Genomic DNA, 24,651 nt, shown 5'->3' with positions numbered 1-24,651 from the left:
AATGGAGTGAATCAATGAATATAAAGCTGCTCTGCGACATGGCTAGTAGTCATTCAAAAGGGGTTACAATAGACATGCAAAATAAATATTCATTGGAAACGTACAAGGAAATATGTAAATGTGCACTGTGGTTTTATTTTTTTAGAGGAATTATTCTGAACAACATGTCCTATAAAAAGTTGTATTTTTGAGGTTAACATATTGTCTGTTGATTTGCAATAGCTGTGCATACATGGGAGAAACCTGCCTAAAAGTCAAGGGTTTTGGGACTAAAGTCAGAGTTGACCACTGGGAGAAACACCCGACGAAGAAACCGTGGACGAAGCTTGCTGCATCCTCCTGGACCTTTGAATTGCCCGGTGAAGCCCTGCTGCTGTGCTAAAACTACTTTTTCTAATCGACAAGAGAAGCTCCGGAAGGGACGACTTCTTCCCTTGGGTTAGTGTGACCAACTAACCCTGAGACGAACTCCACTGGACCATCCTCCCCGACTGGCTGTACTTCTTCGCTGCTGCAGGAACCGATTGCCAGGGGTCGAGAAATCCATAGTCAGGTGAAACGACTGAAATCTGGCCAAAAGCTCCAGGAGACTCCTAAGGACCCTCCAGAAGCAGGACGACTTGAACTCGAGTCCCCTCACCAGAGTGCAGGACTCAAGGAGTGAAGGAAGCCCAACCGGTACCCGCGATCCACGGTGGTGCTGATTACCGCACGCTGAAACCACAAAGTGCTGCTGAACCGAAAAGAGCCTGTAGCTGCTGACAACCTCCAAATCGCTTCCACAGGAGCCCTCCAAATGTCCTCCCTCTTGTCCCCATGACTGAGGCTCAGGAACCCAGGGTCTGAACCGCTGCAACAGGACAGAATCCAGCTGGACCACTCTTCTTCAAACCAAAGGTACTGTTGAGGCTTGGGGTACTTACCTCATTGTCTCTTTAGCTGTGCTCTTCTCAGTTGAGATTTGCATGGGCTTAATTTTGTTGGAGTTGATTCCAACTCTGCGTTTCACAAGTGTAACAGCTTGTGACCGTACAAGTGATTTCTACAAAAATCTCTAACTTTGTGCAAGACTTTTATTAACTATCAAGTGCCTCAGCTGCATAGACTGTGGTACAATTCACTTTGGCTGTCCTGGCTCCCTGCAGACTCTTCTAGTCCATTGACTTTGATATTTCTGTCCCTCATAGGTGGTAACTTGTTTTAGACTGTTATTTCTGGCAAAGGCTTGTCTAGACTTCATTAGAAGATTTAAGTATACTCACATGCCCTGAGAACCTGTTTAACCTTTTTCCTTCCTTTAACATTTCCTTTCTGCTCCCTCAGAATCTGCAAAGTATAACTATTGATATAAAAATGCCATTACTGTCCTTGTGAATGAAGTCACCTTCGGGTGTAGGAAGTGTGTAATAAGCATATCTAAAGAGTATCCACTAACTGATGCTGATTCTGAAAAGTATTTTAAAGTATATTTGATTATCACATATCTTGCCCTTTTTAAAGAACGCTTATTTAAAATTGATGATAAATAAATAACTATTTATAACTGAAACCTTGAGTATATGTGTTACTTGGCTACTTGTATTTTAGAATTTCATTGCTACAGCTCTACAGCACACATTACCACTCTTGAGATGGGCCTGGCTGCTCAGTCACACTACCAACTTTGTTGTACAGACCTATATCAAAAGGTGGGTTACCTAAAACCAAGCAAATATGTTCTGTAGTCTCACACAGTGTGACTACACCAATTCCTAACCAACAACCACGAATCCTTCATTATACCTTTGATTATGATACCCATTTCCGTAGGGTAACAAAATAAGGTGCGATCCAGCAAAACAATCAAGGTATCCTGAGGGCATAAAAGTGAGGGACAATCAAGAGAGGAGAAAAAAAGCATTACAAAAGCCAAATCATTTAAAGTGACTATTATTATTATTATCTTTATTTGTTTTGGTTTAGAAAAACCTTTACAAAAATATTCATTTTCATTACAGAGAAATACAAAGTAAAAACAGCAAAATAGCAAAACAGAAACATATTCACATTTTCAAATAAGAGAACACAGTTCATCTCCTGTATCTAACATATTGACCCAATTACCAAGTCCATATCATACATTTTCACACCATTACCTAACCAAGTCGCCAAATAACAATCCATAAATTCATCCTCATTGCTCTTACATAGTAAGAAGTCCAAAACCAGATTAAAATAAACGAAAAAATAGAACAATGAAAGGAAATTTAAAACAGAGCACACACATTTCTCAGAAACGTTGCTACCCTGATATTCAAGTTGCCATTGCTGTTGTGTAGCATTTTATACCAAATAAATTCTCTATTTACTTCCGCAGTATTATGGAGATATTGCGCAAAATATAGGAGTCTTTTTTCCCTCAGTGCTGGGCATACCAGAAGTATATGTTTCAGGTCCTCAACCATGCCTTCTATACCACAAAACCTACACCACAGCCATATTGGTTGAACCATTGATCTGATTGAGAGTATTTGGTTTGTGGGCAATACGTTGAATCTAAAACGCATAAAATCGTTACGGATTGTTTTATTTGGATACTTTGTTAGGTAACTTTCCATTACTGGCAACCATTTATTTAAACCACACACTTGAGGGTAGAGTTTGGTACTCAGTATCGCATTTTTAGTATGGATCCAATCGAAACCCAGCACACTTTCCTTCACTCTTACCGGATTATTCCTAAGGGAAATCGTAGAGATACCCATTAAGTTCAAGTTTTTATTTATTTCTTCATTTAATTCCACTATGAAAGGATTACAAATATCCCGACCTGCATAGTAGTATAAAGTATTGGTCTCTAAGGAATTGCATTTTCTCCATAGCGTCATCCGTTTCCATGTCACTAGCGCCTGAAGTGAATTTAAACCCATTTCGGACTTGATTAAGTTGTACGGAATACATTTTGGTAAATAATACATTACCGATTTCCAGATGTAACTTTCTGTCGAGGCCCACAGACCTTCACATGTTAAGGAATGGAATTCAGCCCCATACATTAAACGGGGAATTACTTTTTTCATATAGAATTCTCTGAAAGGAGACATAGAGAATTTCCCAAATTTTACGTCCAATGCCCGCATTTGAGAGATAGCAATGTCTGCCATGAGTTTCAATTGCGTCCTAAGTAGGGGTCTGGACTGTGCCCCTGCTATTGAGAAGCCCAGATATTTCAATTCCGATTTTGCTTTAAGCCTGATGTTCCCAGATACCCAAGATAACGTGTTCGATTTCTTATTCTTCCTCCCCAAGCGCACAATTACAGTTTTGTCCGGGTTAACCTTAAGAGCAATTGAGGTAGTAAATCCCTCAAATGCTCTGAGCATGCGTTGAAGTCCCACCTTAGTGGTGTCAATTAGGAGGAAATCGTCCGTATATGCCAACCAGGACATACATGTGTTCGAAATTCTTGGTGGAACTAGTCCCCTATTTAATAAGGCCCGGTTTGCGCTGCTTACATATAGGTTGAAGATTGTAGGAGCTAATCTACAGCCTTGGCGCAATCCATTGTAAATTGTAATTTGCTCCGATAGGGTACCTGCAGAGTCAAGTGTTACTTTCACATCAGTCTGAGAGTATATTGCCCTTACTATGTCTAACAAAATTGGAGGCATGTTTAATGTTCGTAATCTTGACCATAGTGTGTTCCTGTCCACCATGTCAAAAGCGGAACTCAGGTCGATAGATGCTATAAAGACCGATGTATCTGCCTTTTTCATTGCTTCTGTTCTTAAACAATACAAGATTAGCCACCCACATTCGGTCCCCATATTTTTCCTGAAACCGAAATGTCTCATATCCAAAATTCTGTTTTCATCAATCCATTTTTGGATGTCTCTTAGAACAAGTGAGGCAAAAAGCTTGGAATCCGGGTCGGCAATGGCTATTGGCCGGTAACTCTTAAAGTGACTATTACTGGCATAGATAGGATGTGGCAGCATCTTCATGCATGTGATTAAAAGTGACCATTACTTACATAGATGGGTTGTGGTAGCAGCTTATGCATGTGATTTAAAGTGATCATTACTGGCATAGATAGGTTGGGCAGAAGCTTCATACATGGGATGGGATTTAAAGTGATGGCCACTTTAAAATCCACGCATGAAGCTGCTGCTGCTACGTTCAGTCGCTCATGCTAATTTGCGGAAATATTTAGGCCCCTCTACTCGAAATATTAACTAGGCATGACTGCCCATAAATCATGAGATTTACCGGATATTTTAGAAGAACAATTGTAAATTGTATGGCTTTTGTCAAAAATGTTGCAAAATGAATTATTTCAGTACATTATTGTAAAAAATGTTCTCGGGGGTGGGGAAGAAAACCCCTGTACCCCCTATATTATTTTGAGCTCCCTTGCTACGCTTGGCAGCTCGTTGTAATTTGAGGAAAAATGAAGGACCCTCCGCTGAAAACATTCACCACCCCCACGGCTCACCCATGAATCTTTTAGAATCTTGCTGCCCCATTAAGAGCTATCCGCCCCCCTCCTGGCACCAAAAGCTGCCTCTGCCACTGAAAGGCAATACAGGAAGAAAAGATTGGCCACAATAGAGGATTTCAGTTTTTGGGGTGTGGCATAAGTAGTTGTCTGTCATCTAGTCACTGATGCTAGACAGACAGGCTGCGATGGAGACACTGTTCAGTGTGATTACCAAGAGTATCATCACATCAGCACAAGTCTGGCAGGAATCAGAGTACAGAGAAATCAGGTTGGTCAATGGCTTAAGGTAGATGTTAAACAATATTGGTTATAGGACAAGAGCCCAGGGGCATGGAATGATTCATACAGGATGGCCTGCAGAGGAAAAACACAAATCTCACTTGCAGTTATCTCTTGAAAGATAATGGAATCCAATTCAGAGCCTGGTCCATTATAGCAAGCAAAAATATAAGGTGGTTGAGAACCATGATGTGACATGCAGTGTAATGCAGCCGAAAGGTCAAGATGGATGAAAATTACTGGAGTACTACTGCACACAGGAAGCCCCCTCCTATATTGTCAAAGGCCTTCTCTGGGATGACACTTAGGAGGCCTCCTTTTGTATGCTTGTTGCCACAATAATGTAGTTGGTCAGTCAGGACTCTAGGGGATTTTGCGTTTTTCTGCCTTGAACAAATCCTGCATGATTGGGAGATATCAGTGAAAGTACAACCTTCTCCAACTCCTGCTCAAAACCTTTTATTATTGAATGTATATAGCGTGTACATAGCTCGGAAAATGCTGTACGTTATGCAACAAGGTTAGGGTAAATAACAGGCAAGACAGGCAGACAGTAAGCAGTATTGTGTGTGTGTGTGTGTGTGTACAAAAAACAATTAACACGGTAGTACTGTGTTGAGTTTCAGATAGTCACTACTTCACTGGTGAGCAGCCTTGGAGTCTAGGTTATGTCAAGGTGTGACTGAAATAGCCAGGTTTTCAGCTCTTTCTGGAACAGGAAGAGTGAGGGAGCAGTCCGGATTGCTAGTGGAATGGAATACTATAGGACCTGAGCCTAGCAGTAATAACTGTTTCCTAGTTTTCTCCTTGCTGGCCAGTCTAGTCTAGAGTCCGGCAATGATCCTTCGGTGAGTATGTTGTGATCGCCAGACGCATTTAACTAAGCTGCCAGGTGAGGTGGTGTTACAGTCGAGGTAGTCTGGTAAGTGATAGGCATTTTCTAACAGGATCGTAGCTGGTAAGGGTAACCTGTGCAACTCACGTAGGGTGGGGCGAATGCAGTCTAACTTGCAAGCCCCAGTGATTATGCCATCATCACGTGGTGTACCACCTTAAGGGGGCCAGCTATGTGGCTGAGTGGCTAGTAGGGTGTTTCCCCCTTGTATGCGAGAGATTACCAGAGGTTGCACAACTGTTTGGAAGTCCTGAGGCGGCAGGAAGTGTTTGATCTTGCGAAGAGGGTGATTTAATGGCAGGCCATTTGGTCCTTTTTAGTTGTGTTGTTGAAAGGATAGGTTGCTGTCCACAATTAATCCCACATATTTTGATGAGTTGCTAAATTGCAGGGTAAATCAGTCCAAATGCATAATGTCCGGCCACATTTGAGTGGAAGCCTGCATGGCTGGAGGCCCAAGAAACAGACATTGGGCCTCATTACGACCTTCGCGGAACGGTTTAACGGGCTCTGCTAATGGCGACGGACCTGTTAAACCCATTCCGTGAAATTATGAGGTCCCCTCGCGGGACCCGGTAAGGACGCCTGGTAAAACCAGGCGTCCTTACCGGTTCCCACGAGGGGAAGAGGGAGCGAACAACGGGCTGGTCGTAATCGGCCCGTTGTTAGCTTCCTCTCCGATTACCATTGAGCCCTATGGGGGCTCAAATGGGAATGGGGAAGGTCCGGGCCCGGGTTCCCTGAAGGGGGAATTACCGGGCCCTCCGAACTCGGAATGGCCCGGTAATTCCCCATTAAGGGAACCCAGTAAAGGAGCCCGGTTTGGCGGCAGCCATGGAGCTAATAGCTCCATGGCTACCACCAAACTCGTAATGAGGCCCATTCTGTCTTGGTAGGGTAAAGTTTCAAGTAGACGCTTAACATCCATGTGGCGGGGGGCGATCTCCTGGAGACCTCAAACTTTTTGGTATAGCTGAGTATCAACCTCAGAGAACCAATCGAGACGGCCGGTCTTTCCCAGATAGTGATGAGGAGAACCGTTTTATGATGTTGCCTACAAAGCCCATTTACTTAGTTGACAGTGTTGAATGTGGCTCAGAGGTCGTGGAGGACTAATAGGTATGCATCACGTTTATCAATAGGGTGCCAATGACCACCTGGTTGAGGGCTATCTCAGCGCTGTGTTTAAGGTAGATGCCGAATTTATAATCCTGAAGCAGTCCGAGTTGGTCAATTTTAGCAAATAGTTGGTTGGCGACTACTTTCTCAATGATCTTTCCGATGAAAGGGAGGCTAGTGATAGGATGGTCGTTTTCTAGATCCTCGGGGCAAAGGGAGGGTTTTTTCAAGAGGGGGCGTATGAGCCCTGTTTTAATCTGTCTGGAAAAGTACATTTGCTAACAGATGAGTTTGCTATCCTTAGAAGGGTGTCATGGTGATACTACTAAGTTGTTGGAGAATAATGTCATCGAGTAGGCAGTGGGCTTCAGGGAAGTGAGGGTTTTAGAAAGGACCTGAGGTGATGGGGGAGACGTCAGTCCAGAATTGTGTAGATCGCAGGGGGGATTGCCAACTGAGTCTTTATTTGCTTAAGATGACTCAATGGGCCGGCCTCATTATAAGCTTGCCGGACTGGAAACAAGGGTGCCGGTAAACTCACCGGCACCCTTGTTTCTGGACCGGCAAAATATGAGTCTGCCTGCCAGAGCCGCTGTGCCCGACAGGTGTTACCCTGCCGGGCACAGCGGCCACGGTAGGCAGACTTTTCACGGGAGCACCGTTACTTGCTAACGGAGCTGGTGCTCCTATGTCCCCACTCCCATGAATTTATGGGAATGGGGATTAACAAATATACCAGCGCCTGACTTCTTGGCCGCCGGACTCGTAATAAGCCAGTGGCACCAGGATGTCAGGCGCCAGTGAATTATTACGGGTCTGGCGGCAACCAACCGGTAGCACCGGCAGGGTTACCGCCGGACCCTTAATGAGGCCCACTGTGTGTCTTGATGGTATTGATTTTGTTGATGAAGAAGCCTTTGATAGTCTCACATTTTTCTAGTGAATCCGGTACCACTGGGTTCATCCTGGGTTTAGAGCATTGTTTCTTGTGTTTCATGAGAAATGACTGATGGTTGGAATTTAAGGCCTTGAGTCCTAAAGGTATCCTGGTTTACGTGCCTAGCACCACGGTTTCTCTAATGACCGAATCACGCATTTGTTACTTTGGAGCTCTTTGGTGTTCCAAGGTGCAGTAGTTTTCTTCCTAAGCTGGCTTAGTTGGATTGGCATGTAGGTGTCAGAAAACCCCTTCGATGTTTGAAAAAAGGAGTCCAAAAGGAAGGAGACCTTCTCAGAGGAAGGGAAGCGAGAGAATCTTTCTTGCATGGTGTGTACTGGGAAGATTTTGAATGATAATCATGAGACCACAGGGCATTTATCCTAGCCTTTATGGGCTGCCATGGTGTGAGTTAGGGACAAGGGAACGGCTGTGTTATCGGACCAGTCGAGGGAGATGGGATCAGCAGAGTTTAGGGTGCTCCTCTTGATGTGAGTAGGGGAGAGCACATGTTGAGTTGGGCCTGGAGATTCAGCTAAGCATGAGAGGGCTTCACTAGTATTTTTGGTTGGCTTTGCCCGGGCCTGCCTTAGCTCAGGCTGGCAGGCTGTTACCGGCCATGTCCGCCCTCATGTCTCAGTGAACTCTGAGTGGAGGCAACCAGTATATTAGCCTGCATACTTTTTCTCTCTGATTAAAATAAGTGTTCTGACGGTCACGCAAATGGGCAGAGATATTCATTGTAGATGACTATCAATGAAAATCCCAGGATGAAGAAGTCCTAGTCTTCCAGGAACTGTAGAAGGAGCAATCAGCCAGACAGAGGGCAGCCTACGTGAGCCCAGGGCCCTAAAAACCAATACATGAGTGAGACTGAATGAAAGAGGGAAGATCAACTGTTTCAAAGGTAGTAAGGTGATCAAGGAGAACGCTCATAGAGGACTGATGGCGAGCCTGGACGCAAGGGAAAAAAAGCATGTCTGATGTTATCAATGTCCCATTATCACTGCAAACAGCCGCCGATTGCCTGTCTTTGAATGGCTACACAGTTCCTTTCACTGTGAATAGCATGGCACAGTATGCTTTCACAACAAATGCGTATTTTACCTGGTAATTGTGGATGAATATTTTCTACCATGTAATTTGTTAGATTTCTTGGCATTTCTCCTCTGATGTCGACAAGTACCCGTGTCTCGCTTGAAGAAATCTGGTAAATGAGCACTGGGCTTGGGTGAGCTAACACAAGTTCCGCGTGGTTGGCTTTAAACTGTGGTGAGTTCTAAAAATGAAGCAATACAATGGAAACGAAATGTCAGAAGAAGAAACTGGACATTGTCCATATACATATTACATACTGAGTGACCTAAAAGGGTACCATTATGATAAATATATCAAAACGCAATTACACAAAGGTTAACAACAGGAACTGCTTTGCTTATTAGTGCACCCCTCATTTGCTCGCATTTATTTCAATCATAATGAGGTTTGCCTCCCATCTCTTTGTCTCGCTTACGTTAGGAGTCAGTTCCAGTATCCATCAATATTTGTCTTTTGGAAGGTGTTTTCTCCAGGCATTGGAGACTGTATTACAGAACATGCCGGCATCAAAGTTGATCTCGGGAGGCATACACACTTTAAAGGCAGATATGAAACATTTTGCTCGTGTTAAGCTTAACACAAAGTACTGAGCTGAATAGTTAGACATGTTTACAAAACACAACAAATAGCAAAGTGATGCAAAACAAGCCCTCTCCTTGACACCTTGTCACCACGTGCACACTCTGGCAGAGTACTTAAGTTACTTACTATTTGTATAGTCCCTCATCTTAGTCTGGTGGAAGGCACTCGGAATGCACAAAAGTCCCAAATGCCGTGACAGCTACCACCTACGCCTTATAACCGCTGCAGGCCCACACTGCATAATCCATATACTGAGAAATGGGAAGCAACTCACCCAAAAGACACCATAGAACTGTGCCCCTTATAGGAGTGACTCATTGCCAGGTCCATCACGCACTCTCAGTAGTAGAGCTGTTGCCAGGATTTATAGGAGACTGCGAATGTGGATCTCTGTAGGCACCTAGTCTTTCCAAAAATGTTATAGAAGCTCCTAAAGTGATGGTATAGGTCAACTAGTAGCTAGAATGGCATTAAGACTCTTAAAGACTAAGTAAATAATGTTAATCAAATAGAGAATTCAGGGCTAACTGCCACAACTATGTTTCACCATATCATTAATTTTTCCTGTCTTGTTGGTGCTAAAATGCCATTTTATGAGCCAAAATTCCAAATTAATTCTCTGTTAAAATGAAGCTGTAACCTTAATTACAAAGCCACTATTGTTCATCAACTTGGTGGCTGGAGCCAACTAAAGGTTTCTACTGAACACCTTAATTGAAAGAAGTGTCCTATACTTGATGAATATTTCCGCAGTATATATGTGTTGTGCTTTTAGTCCAGTTTTAAGTACGGTACATTGTTGTCATTACTTGTGTTTGAGCACAGGTGCGTAATACAGAAAGAATAGGTTTCAATGGGCGTGCCAATTTCAGCTCGTATTTGCATACAGTAAGTTCCAACCCCACCATAAATGTTGTGAAACTGCCTTACAAAAGCTATTTGTATGGGTTGCAAAGATTTTGGAATATATTAAACGCACTCTTAGCAATGGACACCAAGCTTGAAGGTTCAACTTCTTTATTGAAGCCCTCTACAGTGCAGCACGGGACTTATTTCCTTCCAAACCTTTCTTCCTCTAATCTTCATACGGTCCTCCTCCCGCTACATCTCTGTCACTTCCATTCCTTTCTCTCACACTAAAGCCCTACAAGCGCAAGGTGAAAAGTGTTGTGAAAATGGCGCTTGAGTAAAACAATGTATGAGTTTAAAGAAGTGCTAACCAAGTGTGAAGCACATATGTAGTCACGCTATCAAATTCCCAAGTGTATTGTGTGTGTGTATGTGCTTGGCGATTCATAGAGCACCCCCTTAGCTATCAAGTACACAAGGGGGCGGGGGATAACCTAGCTAGGTTTTGTTCTATTAATGGTTCTTTACGACACATTTTGACTCAGTTGACCACTTTGATATGTTGGTCTGAAAGCATAATGCAAGTTTCAGTCCCCTCCGAGAGATGCCCAAAACAGAAGTGATGGTGATGCACACAGTAGACATACTGGAGGACATGTGCGGTATGAGAGGAACAACAAGTGGCCCTGGTTCCAATAGACACACTCCATCTATATTACTATTCCAGCCTTCCCACCATCCTGCCCAGGATTCCCAGATGATGGGCATTTTTAAGATGTAGTACATTAGCGTCTACCTGCATCAAAGTAAAGTAAAATATACCAACACAATGATGTAGAGTGTACAGTAGGAACATTGATAGTCCCACATATTCACATGTGACAACATCAACATAATTACTTCAGCAGTGATGTTTTCTGAAACTGTAGAGGAATATTGGTGGAAGTCATGCTCCAACAAGCGGGAACAGTGGCTGTAAGTAAAACCTACCTTTAGAATACATCCAACAAAATGGGATGAAACCGTAGCCTTGGCAGAGATCAAATTCTTTCTGAATTTTGAGAAAAGTCCATCGGCAACAACAGTTAATGGTGCATGAAGTTCCTATAATACAAAAGAAAATGTAAGTCAGTGAGGCAGCCCAAAGAATTATACAAGCACATTACAAAGGTATTGTGCCAGCAGCACTGATCTCCCTTCAATGCTTTGTTATTATAGCACTAGGCAATCATCATGGCAAAGCGAGCACTAGACTTCTGACTAATTCCTTTCATGTTTACTGTAGAGGTTTGCGAGTTTAGCCCTGAATTCTCTATTTGATTAACATTATTTACTTAGGGCCTCATTACACGGACGGCGGTAAGGGTTAACGGTCACCGTTAATGGCAACGGTGACCGTTAAACCTTACCACCGTACTACGAGGTCCCTTAGCGGGATGGTGCTCTAACGCCTGCTTTTTGCAGGCGTTAAAAACCAACCCGCTAAGGGACCTCGGAGCTAATTACGGCACCGCAAAATTCCGGTGAAGTAATTAGCGCCTTCCCCATTCCCATAGAGCCCTATGGGGCAGAAATGGGAATGGGGAAGGGCAATGGCGGAAGGGGGATTTACCGCCCCACCGACCTTGGGATGGGGCGGTAAATGCCCTTACCGCCAAGGCGGTGCCGGTAATTTACCGGCATGGTCCAGGGTGCTAATAGCACCCTGGATCACCGCCTTCCGTGTAATGAGGCCCTACAGTCTTTAAGAGTCTTAAGGCCATTCTAGCTACTAGTTGACCTATACCATCACTTTAGGAACTTCTATAACATTTTTGGAAAGACTAGGTGCCTACAGAGATCCACATTCGCAGTCTCCTATAAATCCTGGCAACAGCTCTACTACTGAGAGTGCATGATGACCTGGCAATGAGTCACTCCTATAAGGGGCTGACTTTGTACTCATAGGGCCTCATTACGAGGTGGGCGGAATGAGTTTAACGGTGCCAGTAATGGTGCCGGTAAACCCATTCCGCCTTATTACGAGGTTCCCTTGCGGGACCCGCTCAGAACGTCTGGTCAGACCAGTCGTCCTTTGCGGGTCTTGCGAGGGGACCAGGGAGCTAATAACGGGCTGTTATTAGCTCCCTCCCCATTCCCATTGAGCCCTATGGGGGCTCGAATGGGAATGGGGATAGGTTTTTTGAATGAGGAATTACCGGGTCCTCTAAGGTTGGAATGAGCCGGTAATTCCTCATTCAAGGAACCCAGATCCGAGTTTGAAGGCAGCCATGGCGCTAATAACACCATGGTTGCCTCCAAACTCGTAATGAAGCCCTTACTCTGAAATAATAGCCGTCTGGACTCAGGGACAATGTCCAAAGATTAGCAAGACTGATGTAGTGACAGGTGTTAGCAACCTTTGGCTCATCAGATGTTTTGGACTACAACTCCCATTGGCCCTAAATCGTACATTCAATGGTAAGGGATCATGGGAGTGGAAGTCCAAAACATCCGAAGAGTTGCAGGTTTCAGACCCCTGTGAGATAGTCAGTGAGAGAGAACATGTGTTTGTGTATATAAAGGGCAAAAATAAATTCAAGATCCAAGCTACTAGCCAGCCATAAAGGTCGCTCACCGCCTCAATTCTATACAACACAGCACACCATTTCTTACTCGCCAAGAGTCAAATATCACAAACCAATGGCTACTAGCGAGTGCACATTTTGCACCCGGGTGTTGTGTTTGTGTGTATATATATATATATATATATCACTAACAAAAAACATTGTTAAAGGGACGTTACGGTTAAGTTGCACTACTAAAAAACCTAAGAAATTAATTGGAAAAACGTTTTTAGAGGGACATTATGGTTACACGTAAAACCAAAAAAACCCCAGAAATTTGCCAGTTCTGGTAAGGTACGCAATCATAACTCGCGCTACCACTGTGCACTGCAAGGACTAACCCCCATGACCTCAAAGATGACATCACTAATGTCATTGATGACATCACTGATGCCATCACATGTGCCTTTAGTTTTAATAACAAGCCTCCACAAGGGATTGTCAATATAATGTTGCCACAAAACTATCAGAGGTGATTGGGTGAACCTATTTTAACTATTTTCAGGTAGAATAGGGAAGTTGAACGAGATAGTACATCTAATCGTATTACAAGAAGGCAGTATTCCCATTGTATCCAAAATTCGCCCAGTACCATTGACATTAAGGGACAAAACTAAGATAATTGTGTGAGGAAGGCATAATTGAAAGAGCAGGAGCATTGGAATTTGTAGTTCCAGTAATGATTGGAAAAATATTGAATGGTAGTATCAGGTTGTGTGGACCTCAGGCAATTAAACACATATGTAGTGGTGGAAAGACACTCTCTACAAAATGTAGGGGAAATGTTAAATATCATTGGGAGTGGTAAAATATTCTCAAACTTAGATTTATCATCTTCGTACCACCAGATTGAATTAGAACAAGGATCATTCAGTTTAACTGCATTCATAACTCAAGAGAGTGGGTTTTCATTTAGCAGAATGCCGTACGGCCTATTATCAGCATCTTCTGTTTTCCAAAAAGTGATGCACACGTTATTTGGTGACATGTGAAATGTTCTGTGTTTTTAGGATGATATTTTGGTGATTGGGGAACTAAAAGAAGAACATGATAGCATTCTAAGTCCAGTTTTCCAAATATTGGAAGAGTGAGGATTAACGTTGAGCAAGGAAAAAATGTGCTGTTTTCAGTGAAGAGGTTGTGGAATATTTAAGACATGAGATGCCTCATGGAGGTGTAAAACCAATGAAGGAATTGGTGGAAGGCATTAGGAAAATAAGAACGCTGGAAAACAAGGTGAATCGCGGTCTTTTCTAGGTACGACAGAATTCTATCAAAAGTTTGATAAGGAGTTTGCAGAAAGAGTAGAAGAGATGAGGGAATTGTTGCGTAGCGGTATAGAGTATGAATGGAATTGGAGGGGTGAAAGTGAATGTCATAAAATCAAAGATTAAATAGATTGCCATTTTGTTACCCCAAAATGCCTCTGAGAGGCACGGAGATGGAATGGAAATATTTATGGTACATGCGTTGAGAGTATAAAAAAGACCAACAAAAAAAATATATTCTGTGCTGGCAAAAGAAGCGTTGGCATGTCATTGGGCTGTTGAAAACTTCCTGACGTTTGTATGGGGATCTGAATTTATTTAGCGGTCTGATCATCATCCCTTGAAGGAGGTTTTTTTTAATTGAAGAACTTGGACAGAATATTTCGAAGACTGGGAGGGTGGGTGACAAGAATGCAATGTCACTCATTTGGTGTTGAGTTAATATCAGGAAAAGATAATGAATTTGCTCGCAACTTGACTTACCTATGAAGAAAAGAAGAGGATAGGGAGGAGGAGTGTATAAGCAAGTATTTGTGACCCATGATGGAGTAATTTGTTGAGGTGAATGGATGGAGGCTGTAACATGCAAAGTACATATCGTCACGGCAATGGAAAATATGCACAATGAATGACCATGGAAGGAGAGAATGGCAGGAGATGTTAGGGCCTACTGAGGAAATGGATTACCATTCAGGGGTAGTGGTTGTACCAAGTGAACTGAGAGAATAGCTGGTGGAAATGGTCCATATTGGAATAGCAAAGATGCAAATTATATTGGGGGCAGATTATTGGTGGCCAGCGTTTGACAGAACAGTGGAAAGGAAATTAGCGGCATGTTTGGAATGTGAGATAGCAGGAAAGGGGATATGGGCAAGTGCAAGGCAAATGGTTGGTTCGGTGGTACCTGCCAAAGTCAATAGACATTGTTGGACCGGAGGATGTTGGAGGCGGACACAGTAAGTATAGTGGAGTGTTGGTAGATTTACTGTATTGTTGAATTGAGATTATATTTTTCAGAGAGACAGGAGCAAAACCAATTGGTTCATTTTTAGAAGAGGTGTTTGGAAGGGAAGGATACCCAGCGTGTGTTTTGACAGATAAGGGGGACATCGTTTTTTTGGAAAGATGATGCAGGAGTACTTTAGGGAGTATGGGATCAAACATAAGAGGATGTCTTTATATTACCTGAGAGCACTGGAGTTGTGGAAAGGTTTGCAGTATAATGGATGCCATATGAATGGCTGGAGCATGGTGACAGAGGAGAAAGGAAGATGTGAAGGAGAGGACTGAGGCGAGAATAAGACGGTTGAGGATGTTGGCTCATGGTGTAGCTGGTGAAATTCCTTTTGTGATCATGAGAGGAAGGAGAGGAAGGGAATGATATTCCTGCATGTGTCCGGCCTGGTTAGGGTGGGCAAAGGTCGTGGAAGTGGATCTGGAAGAAGTGAGAAAAGGGTGAGATCTAAGTAAAGAGAAAGTGAAGAAGGAATCAGATGTAAAACAAGGGACGAAGGAATTGGTGGTAAAAAGGGGTGATTGGGTGAGACAAACAAGAAAGGAGTGGTGTGAACAAAAGTTGATTCATTGTGCAGTGATCCTATTCAAGTAGAAAGAGTGTGTGCAGGAGCTGTACAAGTAAATGGTGAACACGTGTGGAACTTGGGAAGGGTGTGAAGATGAAAGCACCATGTGTGTGATGTCATTATATCTAAAAAGGAAGGGAGATGTGTGATGTAAATGTGTATATTTAAGTGTGAGTATATGGAATGTGTGGGAGAGAAGGTTCTAAGGCTGGTGTAGAGTGTCGGGTGCGTGGAGATTGCAAAAGCGATGGTTGAAGGAAATTAGATGGATAGAAGATGGAGCTGATGTGGGGGGCTTTCCTTGTGACCTGTATTCCTGCACATTGTACTTATAAAGCATCTTTCAGATTGTGCGTGTTCCTATCTTCAATACAATTAGCGAGGAAAGACAAACAGGCCAGAAGGAAAGCGTAAACAGGCAAGTACTTGCTTCAGAGACCTGTGTGCAACATGCAATCCCAGATTGGAATACTGGCAAGATCAGCTCTGCCCTCAGTAGCTTTGCAGGAGACACACAAAACACTGAATTCAGCAAGATGGGCAATCTTACAGAGAGACTGAAGCCCTGTCCGCTATCTGCTTTTCCTTAGCAATGTAAACCTTGATTAATAATAATTACTTAAGGCCTCATTACGACTTTGGAGGCAGCCATGCCCTTAATAAGGGCATGGCTGCCTCCAAAACAGTGTCCGGGTTCCCTGAATGGGGAATTACCGTGCCATTCTGAGTTCGGAGGACCCGGTAATTCCTCCTTCAGGGAACCCGGGCCCGGACCTTCCCCATTCCCATTTGAGCCCCTATAGGGCTAGGGCTCAATGGGAAAGGGTGCGGGAGCTAACAATGGGCCGATTACGACCGGCCCGTTGTTAGCTCCCTGGTTCCCTCGCGGGACCCGCTATGGATGTCTGGATAAATCAGACATCCACATCGGGTCCCGCGAGGGAACCTCGCAATAGTGTGGAATGCGTTTAACGGTGCCGGCACCATTACCTGCGCCGTTCAACGCATTCCGAAATAGTCATAATGAGGCGCTAGACAGGTATCAAAATATCAAGTAGTTTGCCTGCGATATCGTTCTATGCAGTTGACCTACTCCCATATACATATATATATATATATCCTGAGACCCACTGAAACAATCACACTGATGCTGGGAGAGATTGAAGGCTTTGGGAAACGTTGCTATTCCCATTGTGTAGCAGTAAACAAACTGGTGTGGACCAGCTACAGAGTAGTACACTGTATCTCGTACTGGTAGAAGACCTTAAGAGAGTTAAAACAAAATGCAAATGGCAAAGCAACCAGATTTTGGCTTAAGGTGTAGCCATGCAAACTGTGATGGGATGTTGCCAGCAGAGACCATTATATATTATGAGCATGAACTAATCAACAGGTCATAGGTGCAGATTCTAATTCAAGACTGGAGGCTTACATTATGCTTCTCTTTCTTTATTTAACATCAAAGAGAAAAGCTCAGCGGCACGTTTTATACACCCAGACTGATGATATTGCATATATATGAACAAGGGTGCAGAAAAATCCCATGAAATAACGTTAAACATGTAAAGGAAAAACTGTAGTCCATAACAAAGTTTCTGAAGAGAAAGAAACGCTGTTTCCCAGGGGGCTTAGCCATGTTCATAACAGGTCACGGAACATGTGACAAGAATCCTCCAATAAACTGTAGACAATCCCTCCAAATGGGAGCTAGCAGTGCATCACTTCCTCTTTCTTTGCTGCTCACAGCAAGAGATAAGTGGGAATTTCATTTTATTCTGTTCTTTCAATGCATTATGGCTGGTATGCTTAATATTCAATGTTACTGCTTTTATAATAATGAGAAGTGCTGCCAGGCACTCGACCGCACCGTTGTCTTCCATTCTTTTTGCTTCACAGAATATTTCAACTACGGCCATGCAACCCGCGGTCTTCTTTCTTTGTTGTTTCCCATTTTTCTCCCTGATGCCAGCTGTTCCTCAGCTAGCGTCGGCGGACGTTGTCACACGACTGGAGCCTCGTAATTAAGCGAGGAGTCTCTGCTTACCTTTCCCCTTTTTTCCTTTTCACGCCCGGGGTGATCGTTGTCATTTTCGGACGCCTGTGCGCCTCCTCCTACACAATACAGCATTCTGTGAGGAACGCAAGGCCGCGTGGAGTGTTTCCAAGGCGCGATAACCCACGCAACCAGCAGAGGGAGCCTCACACACTTCTGGTTCTTTTCTCTGTCATCTGGCACTCGCGCAACGTATTTCCTTTGAATTCAAAGGATTCTACGAGCGTGAGCGCCAGACATTAGTTACAGCTCCTGATCATATATTTTTGAATACATCTACGATTTTCGATTAAAAACAAATATATATTTACAAAGCAAGAGGAAGCAGTGGGACTGTGAAAGAAGGCTGAGGTTGATTGCCCACTGTACAAAAAAACAAAAAAAAAAAAATGGCTAAAAGAAGATATTATCCCAATACAATGGCAGCTCAATACTCCCCTCAGGCTGATCAAGAATGGTCAGAGGAGGAAGAGGGAGCATATGAGGTAGACGACGTGGTCATGGAGGACAGCTTTAAAAGGGTGCTGGGATCCTCAGTGGAAACCACCATCAAGAAAGCTGTCTCAGACATGCTCATGCCCATCCAGCAGCGCTTGGACAGCATGAAAGCGGACGTACAGGCAGCGCCACCGCTGGGTAAAAAGAGAATGCAGAAAATAAAACACACTGCTGATGGGGGGAAGTACACCGGCTCACAAGAGTAAAGACTCTTTGACCCCCCCTGCCCGAGCCAGCCATAACTAGCCACGACTGCCATCACAGATGCGTTCTCCAGCCTCTAGAAAACCTTCTTGAGTAGGACGGAGACCCCTTCCGACACTAGACCATCTCACCCCGAGGAGGACAGTGAGGGTGCCAGACCCTCGAGCCCGGAGGAGTGCCATCAGGGCACAGATGACAAGTATGATAAGGGGGAGTACCACAATGACGATCACACCCCCTATCCTCAGAGGAGGACGAACAAGATGTAGGGTGAAGACCCTCTACCACTGGAAATGTGGCAGCCCCCATTCCCAGGCAGACATCCGGCGAACATTCAACTCTCGAGGGAATGGTTGCGCCGGAGGATTTGATTCATCCCAGGTCATCGGACTGGGAGCAGTCATTCAGAGCTACAGAATATATCAAAGCCAGACTACGTCGGTCCCTAGAAAAGGAGGTCAGGGCCAAGCTTAGATTTGAATGCCCTCGCCCGTAGATCCCAGGGAAGGTGGCTCTAACGTCTGAGCTAAATACGAAGATGATTACTTTCCTCTGTAAGAACACCAAGGACCCCAAGAAGGGCATTGACCGTGCCTGGAGATCCTGCCAGGATAAGATCATGGATATCACAGGGCCCCTAGCAAAGATAATGAACTTGGCTGAAAAGGCCATTGACACAGGCAAGCCAAATGACCCAACTATCCTATCGGGATGGTCCCAGAGAGCACTCTGCTTGCTCGGCAATGCCAACTGTGCCATCTCGACGGAATGCAGTAATGGTATTCGCTTAAAAATTGACTCTAGATTTTTTCCTGTGCCGAACGAGGTAGGGACCAACAACATTTTTGGCAAGACCGATCAGACACCTTCTTCCCATCCAGAAGACGAGGAAGGGGCTGTGGCTGGGGAAGAACATCAAGATACCCAGCTCAACAGCCAACAGGTCAGTTTAAGCATAGCAGCGCCAGCAACGATAGAGGAAAGGATAGCTCTCTTTGCGCAAGCCTGGGGCTCCTTATCAGGCGATGCCTGGATCAGGGACACCGCTCAGGGGTTGCGCCTAGAGTTTTTTGCCCAACCCTTTCAAGCGCATCATCCCGCACAGATAGTAATGTCAAAAGTAGACGGATCAGCGCTAGACAGCGAGGTGCACAGTCTACACCAAAAACATGCCATATGCCTTTGTTGGGACCAGGGCGGATTTATCAGCCCTATATTTTTGGTCTGCAGGAAGCAAAAGGTCCGACCAGTAATAAATCTTAGAGCCTTGAACGACTTCATAGTCTACCGCCATTTCAAGACATTTTAAGACCAGGCGACTAGCTCATTCACCTAGACCTCAAGGACGCTTATCTGCCAGTACTCATCCATCAGGCACATGTAAGCTACCTGAGGTTCACTTGGAGAAATCAGGATTGGGGGTGCAGGAGCTTGCCCTTCGGGCTCTCTTCGGCCCCTTGGGAATTTACCAAACTCCTAAGGCCAGTCGTGGCTCAGCTCAGGTAGAAGGGTGTCAGACTCATCATATACTTGGACGACATAATTTTCATGGCTCAATCCCAAGGCCTGGTAGAGCAACAAGTCCGGCTCGCCATAGATCTGTTGGACAGCCTCGGTTTCCTCGTCAACTGGGAGAAATCGGTTCTCTACCCCTCCAGGAACCTAGAATTTCTGGGGTTCATAGTGAATACGCAGAACTCACAGCTCCACCTGCCAGCTCCCAAGATACACTCCACGCGTCGGGCGATTCGCAGGCTTTTACTGAGGAATGTCATCTCCCTCAGGGAGTTAACAAGAGTAATAGGTCCATTGTCCTCTTCCATTCAAGCAATATTTCCCGGTCCACTTCACTACCGAGAGTTGCAAAGACTAAAAGGTCAGCAACTGAGGCACAACCTTTCGTATTCACGTCGTCTAACTCTCTCGCCTCAGGCAAGGTCAGAGCTCGTCTGGTGGCTTACGCATATGGAAGCCTGGATCGGAAGAGCGATCTTCTGATCCACCCCAGACATAGTTATAGAGTCGGCATACAGGTTGGGGAGCCACTGGAGGAACTTGGTCTCCTCAGGAACTGGATATGCACATAAACTGCCTGGAGCTTCTCGCGTGCTCTTTCACTGTGTGATCTGTCACCAGAGGCGGAGTGAGTTCTTGTATTTTGCTGAAAATGGACAACATTTCAGCAGTGAGATACATCAACCATCTGGGTGGCACCAGATCAAGACCTCTAGCAGAACTTGCCAAGGATTTTTTGGCATTTCTGCCTGGAACACAAAATCTCCGTCGCGGCGGAATGCCTTCCAGGGCTCATGAACGAAGTCACGGACTGGCATTCTTGCCACTCCAACGACTACAATGACTGGAAGCTCGACAGAGAGATCTTCACGTGCCCACAACTGGTATGGATCCCGCTGTCCAGGGATCTGTTTGCCTCTCGCCTCAACACCCAACTCCCAGAGATTTACAGCTGGAGACAGGATGCAGCGGCCGCAGCGCCGGATGCATTCCTACAGCAGCGGACCAGTGGAATCTCTTACGCCTTTCCCCCTTCACCATGATAGCGAGGACTTTGGCGAAGGCACGTCAGGAACCAACAGAGCTTGTCCTCATAGCCCTGGTCTAGACATCTCAGACTTGGTATCCAGTTCTTCTGGAACTTTCCTCGGATTCTCTAATCCTTCTACCCCGATCTCCAGATCTGCTATCGGGTCCGACAGGTCAACTTCACACTCTTCTCCTGAGCGGGTCATTGACCTTAGCAGCCTGGAGGATTTCAGGGCAAGATGGAGGGTCCTAGGCATGTCGCACAAGGCCGTCAGCCTCATTGAGAAGAGCTGGGCCCCCGCTACCTCCAGGAGGTTCTCTAACTCTTAGAGCGCCTGGACACGCTGGTGTTTGGAACGAGAGCTTCATCCAGTTTCAGCATCTGTAGAGGCAAATTTGAACTTCCTAGCCTCACTAGTAGATTGAGGTCTCGCTTACAGGACGGTAAACGCTTACTGTTCCAAAATTTCAGCCAGCCACAATCTCGTGGACGGTTGCCCAGCAGGAGAACATCACCTAGTATGCAGATTACTTAAGGGTATTCGCCTTACAGTTCTGCCTCCGTCCCGCTACAACAAACTATGGGACGTTAACAGGGTGCTCTATCTATTCCTTTCCTGGCCTCATAATGAGGAACTATCTCGCATAGCCCTTTCTGGCAAGCTCACTACTCTACTATGCTTAGTCTCCTGCAGAAGAGTCTCGGACGTCCGAGCTCTTGATTTAGCAGGTAGGAACTTCTCTCCAGAAGAGAACAGCCCAAGCTATGACTAGTAAAGTGCTTAAAGGTATACGAAGAGGTGACCGCACCCCACAGGATCAACCCTATCGGGCAACTATTGATAGCGCTTTGCAAGCCACGTAAGGAAGTTTCTGCCCCCACATTGGCGCGCTGGGTGCGCTGGACTCTCTCTCAAGCAGGGATTGATACTAATCTCTTTGGCGCTCACCCAGTAAGAGGTGCCATGGCTTCCAAAGCCTTCCAGGTTGGAGTCCGTTTAGAGGACATCATGAGGATGGCCGACTGGGCAGGCAAATCAATTTTCAAACAATTCTACCCGAAACCGGTAGAGCAACCCGCATCTGTAGTGGTAAGTAAGCTTTAAACCAGCATAATGTGAGCCTCTGGTCTTGACATAGAATAAAGAGTTTCCAGAATAACTTTAAAAAAAGTCTTCAGTCTATTAAAGACACAGAGACAAGCATTATCCTGCCCGACCGGAGAAATAAACGACGCATAACGCGCTAGCGTACAGTTGTTCAATATCGCTTACAAATGTGTGAATTTGGTGTACCATATCCAATTAAGGTTGCATAATAACATGGCTAATTTCCCTCCCGCCCAGAGACACTGAATAGGGTTATTATATCCATCTAGTAACCCTTGATTTTTTCTCATCTCCGCTTCCATGTCCGTTCTTCTTCCTTTTTCCGTGGTTCGCAGTGTCGAAATAGGAAAGAGCTATTTGGAGGGATTGTCTACGGTTTATTGGAGGATTCTTGTCACATGTTCCGTGACCTGTTATGAATTTGGCTAAACCCCATGGAAAACAGAGGTTCTTTCTCTTCAGTGACTTTGTTATGGACTACAGTTTTTCCTTTACATGTTTAACCTTATTTCATGGGATTTTTCTGCACCCTTGTTCATGTATATGAAATATCATCAGTCTGGGTGCATACAACTTGCTGCTGAACTTTTCTCTTTGATGTTAAATAAAGAAAAAGAAGCATAATGCTTGCCTCTGTATCTTTAATAGAATCAAGACTTTCTTAAAAGTTATTCTGGAAAATCTTTATTCACTGCAACAAAGGTCACGATACTGTCACATTCCATGGACCCAACAGCACGTGTAGGATGGATTCAGAACTACAAAGGGGATTTGTTTCTAGCCGTGGACTGTCTTTTCCGTCAAGCAAACTGCATACCCTCTTAAAGTCCAGAATTCCATGTATTCAAATAATGTCCCAACAGTTATCTGTGCTAGTTCTTTGGACTTTTCATAAGGGTCATTCTTTAGAAGCTGAAGATGAGCCTTTTACAATTAGGGTTGGTTTTAATCTGCTATGGATCAACTGGGAGAGGTCAAACTTGTTCTCAGGTTTGAGTTCTGCCTTTGCCAATAAGCATTTCACAATCCAATATTACATTTATGTAAAGGACAGTGTTATTTTTGGCCTGTTCAATGAATTGGGTGTTCAATTACTACTTCTAGTTAGTTTACATACTCTAGTTACATAGGGTGATCGGAATGAGTGGTCTATTCTCAGTAAAGACTTGTCACTCTCAGTGGAAATCGTAAAGTGGTGACAAGCTAGCTCAGGTAGCTAAGCGCCCACTGCCAGACTCCTCTGTCCAACCTATAGAGCACCGATTCGAAACTCTGTAGGGCTGGCGCCTCCCTTTATCTTAGGATATGGTAAACAATCACTCAGAAATAAGAAATAACAATCAAAGTATGCTAACATTCAATGTGTCTCGGTTACTGACATAGGATGTATGTAGCTTCTTAAAATTGCGTTTTCAATCTGATCGTACAACGTATATCACTCACTATACAGGCATTTGTAGAGCGATTTTCAAACTGGCATTTACTTTTATTAAGGCAATGATTTTAGAAGATGTGTGGCACAACATGATACACTCGAAGGTCAGTTTTTAAAAACCGATCACTGCTCCTGGCTGCATCAAACTACAAGCCGCATTGCACACCAGCTCCCTCCACAGGCCTTTAATGAATCAGTTCCAGCAGCCTAAATCAGCTGCCCAGACAGCTCTCAATTGCAGGGATGCGCAGAAGAGCCAACCCTTCATCCAGAATTGCCAGCAGTATGGAAATAGATCTAGCAAAAAGACCTTTCTCAACCATGGTTTACTAGGATTATTAGGAATTGTGGTATGTGTGCAAAGCTTACCTGCCACACATTTCTTGCCCTTCAAAAGTAATTTTCATGTATTTAGAGCCTACTAAGGTAATTATAGTCAATTAGCAGAACAAGTTACTTACCAAATGTAATGTTCTTTCGACTGGATATTCCTCCCACGTATTCCTCATCTATGATAGTCGTATCCCGCCAGCTTCGCGGCTTCGGAAACATTTTTTGGCAGAGGACGCTATGCACAAGGTTGTGGCGTCAATGTCCCTCGAGGGCTGCCGTGGCGTGCCGACGTCCCTCGTAGTACAAATAGCTTGTGCCGCGTCCGTTGGCTTCAGTTCTGTTTTTTGTTATATTATTCGAGCAACCATCCAGGCGTGCCCCAGATTGTAAGTTATTCGCAAATGTAAAGTGTAAAATTACGTTCGCAAACGTAAATTGTACAGCAGGGTAGGTTGGGAGGGGCGATGAGGAATATGTGGGAGGAACATCCTGGATTGTGTCCTCCCACGTATTCCTCATCTATGATAGACTCCCAAAGCAGTAAGAAAATAGGAGGTGGGAGTACTATTTAGCTTTATCATGGATGTAATGCAGTACTGCTTTTGCAAATAGTCCTTCTTGGGAAGATGATGAATCTAAGCAGTAATGCTTAACAAAAGTGTGAATTGATGCCCAAGTTGCAGCTGAGCAGATGTCAATTATGGAGACTCCCCTCTGAAAAGCCGCAGAAGTAGACATACCTCTTGTGGAATTAGCTCTAAGCCCTTCCGGCGGTTCTT

The 24,651-nt window shown here is 44.5% G+C and overlaps 1 protein-coding gene across 1 annotated transcript in view; it reads right to left on the bottom strand.

The window, feature by feature from the left end:
- Positions 1–24,651, bottom strand: part of SQLE (squalene epoxidase) — a 322,632-nt gene that overhangs the window by 168,394 nt on the left and 129,587 nt on the right. Inside the window, exons 5-6 of the mRNA XM_069621611.1 lie at positions 11,230–11,343; positions 8,818–8,989 (exon numbers count right to left, since the gene is read on the bottom strand). Of these exons, the coding sequence (XP_069477712.1) occupies positions 8,818–8,989; positions 11,230–11,343 (286 nt within the window). The remainder of the gene's footprint in view (positions 1–8,817; positions 8,990–11,229; positions 11,344–24,651) is intronic.

This window comes from Ambystoma mexicanum, chromosome 5q (genome assembly GCF_040938575.1).
Source record: "Ambystoma mexicanum isolate Mex_15411 chromosome 5q, UKY_AmexF1_1, whole genome shotgun sequence".
In the NCBI taxonomy this organism is placed as follows: Eukaryota; Metazoa; Chordata; class Amphibia; order Caudata; family Ambystomatidae; genus Ambystoma; species Ambystoma mexicanum.
The sequence above is the reverse complement of the archived record's forward strand: the minus strand, read 5'-3'. Positions and strand labels throughout refer to the sequence as shown.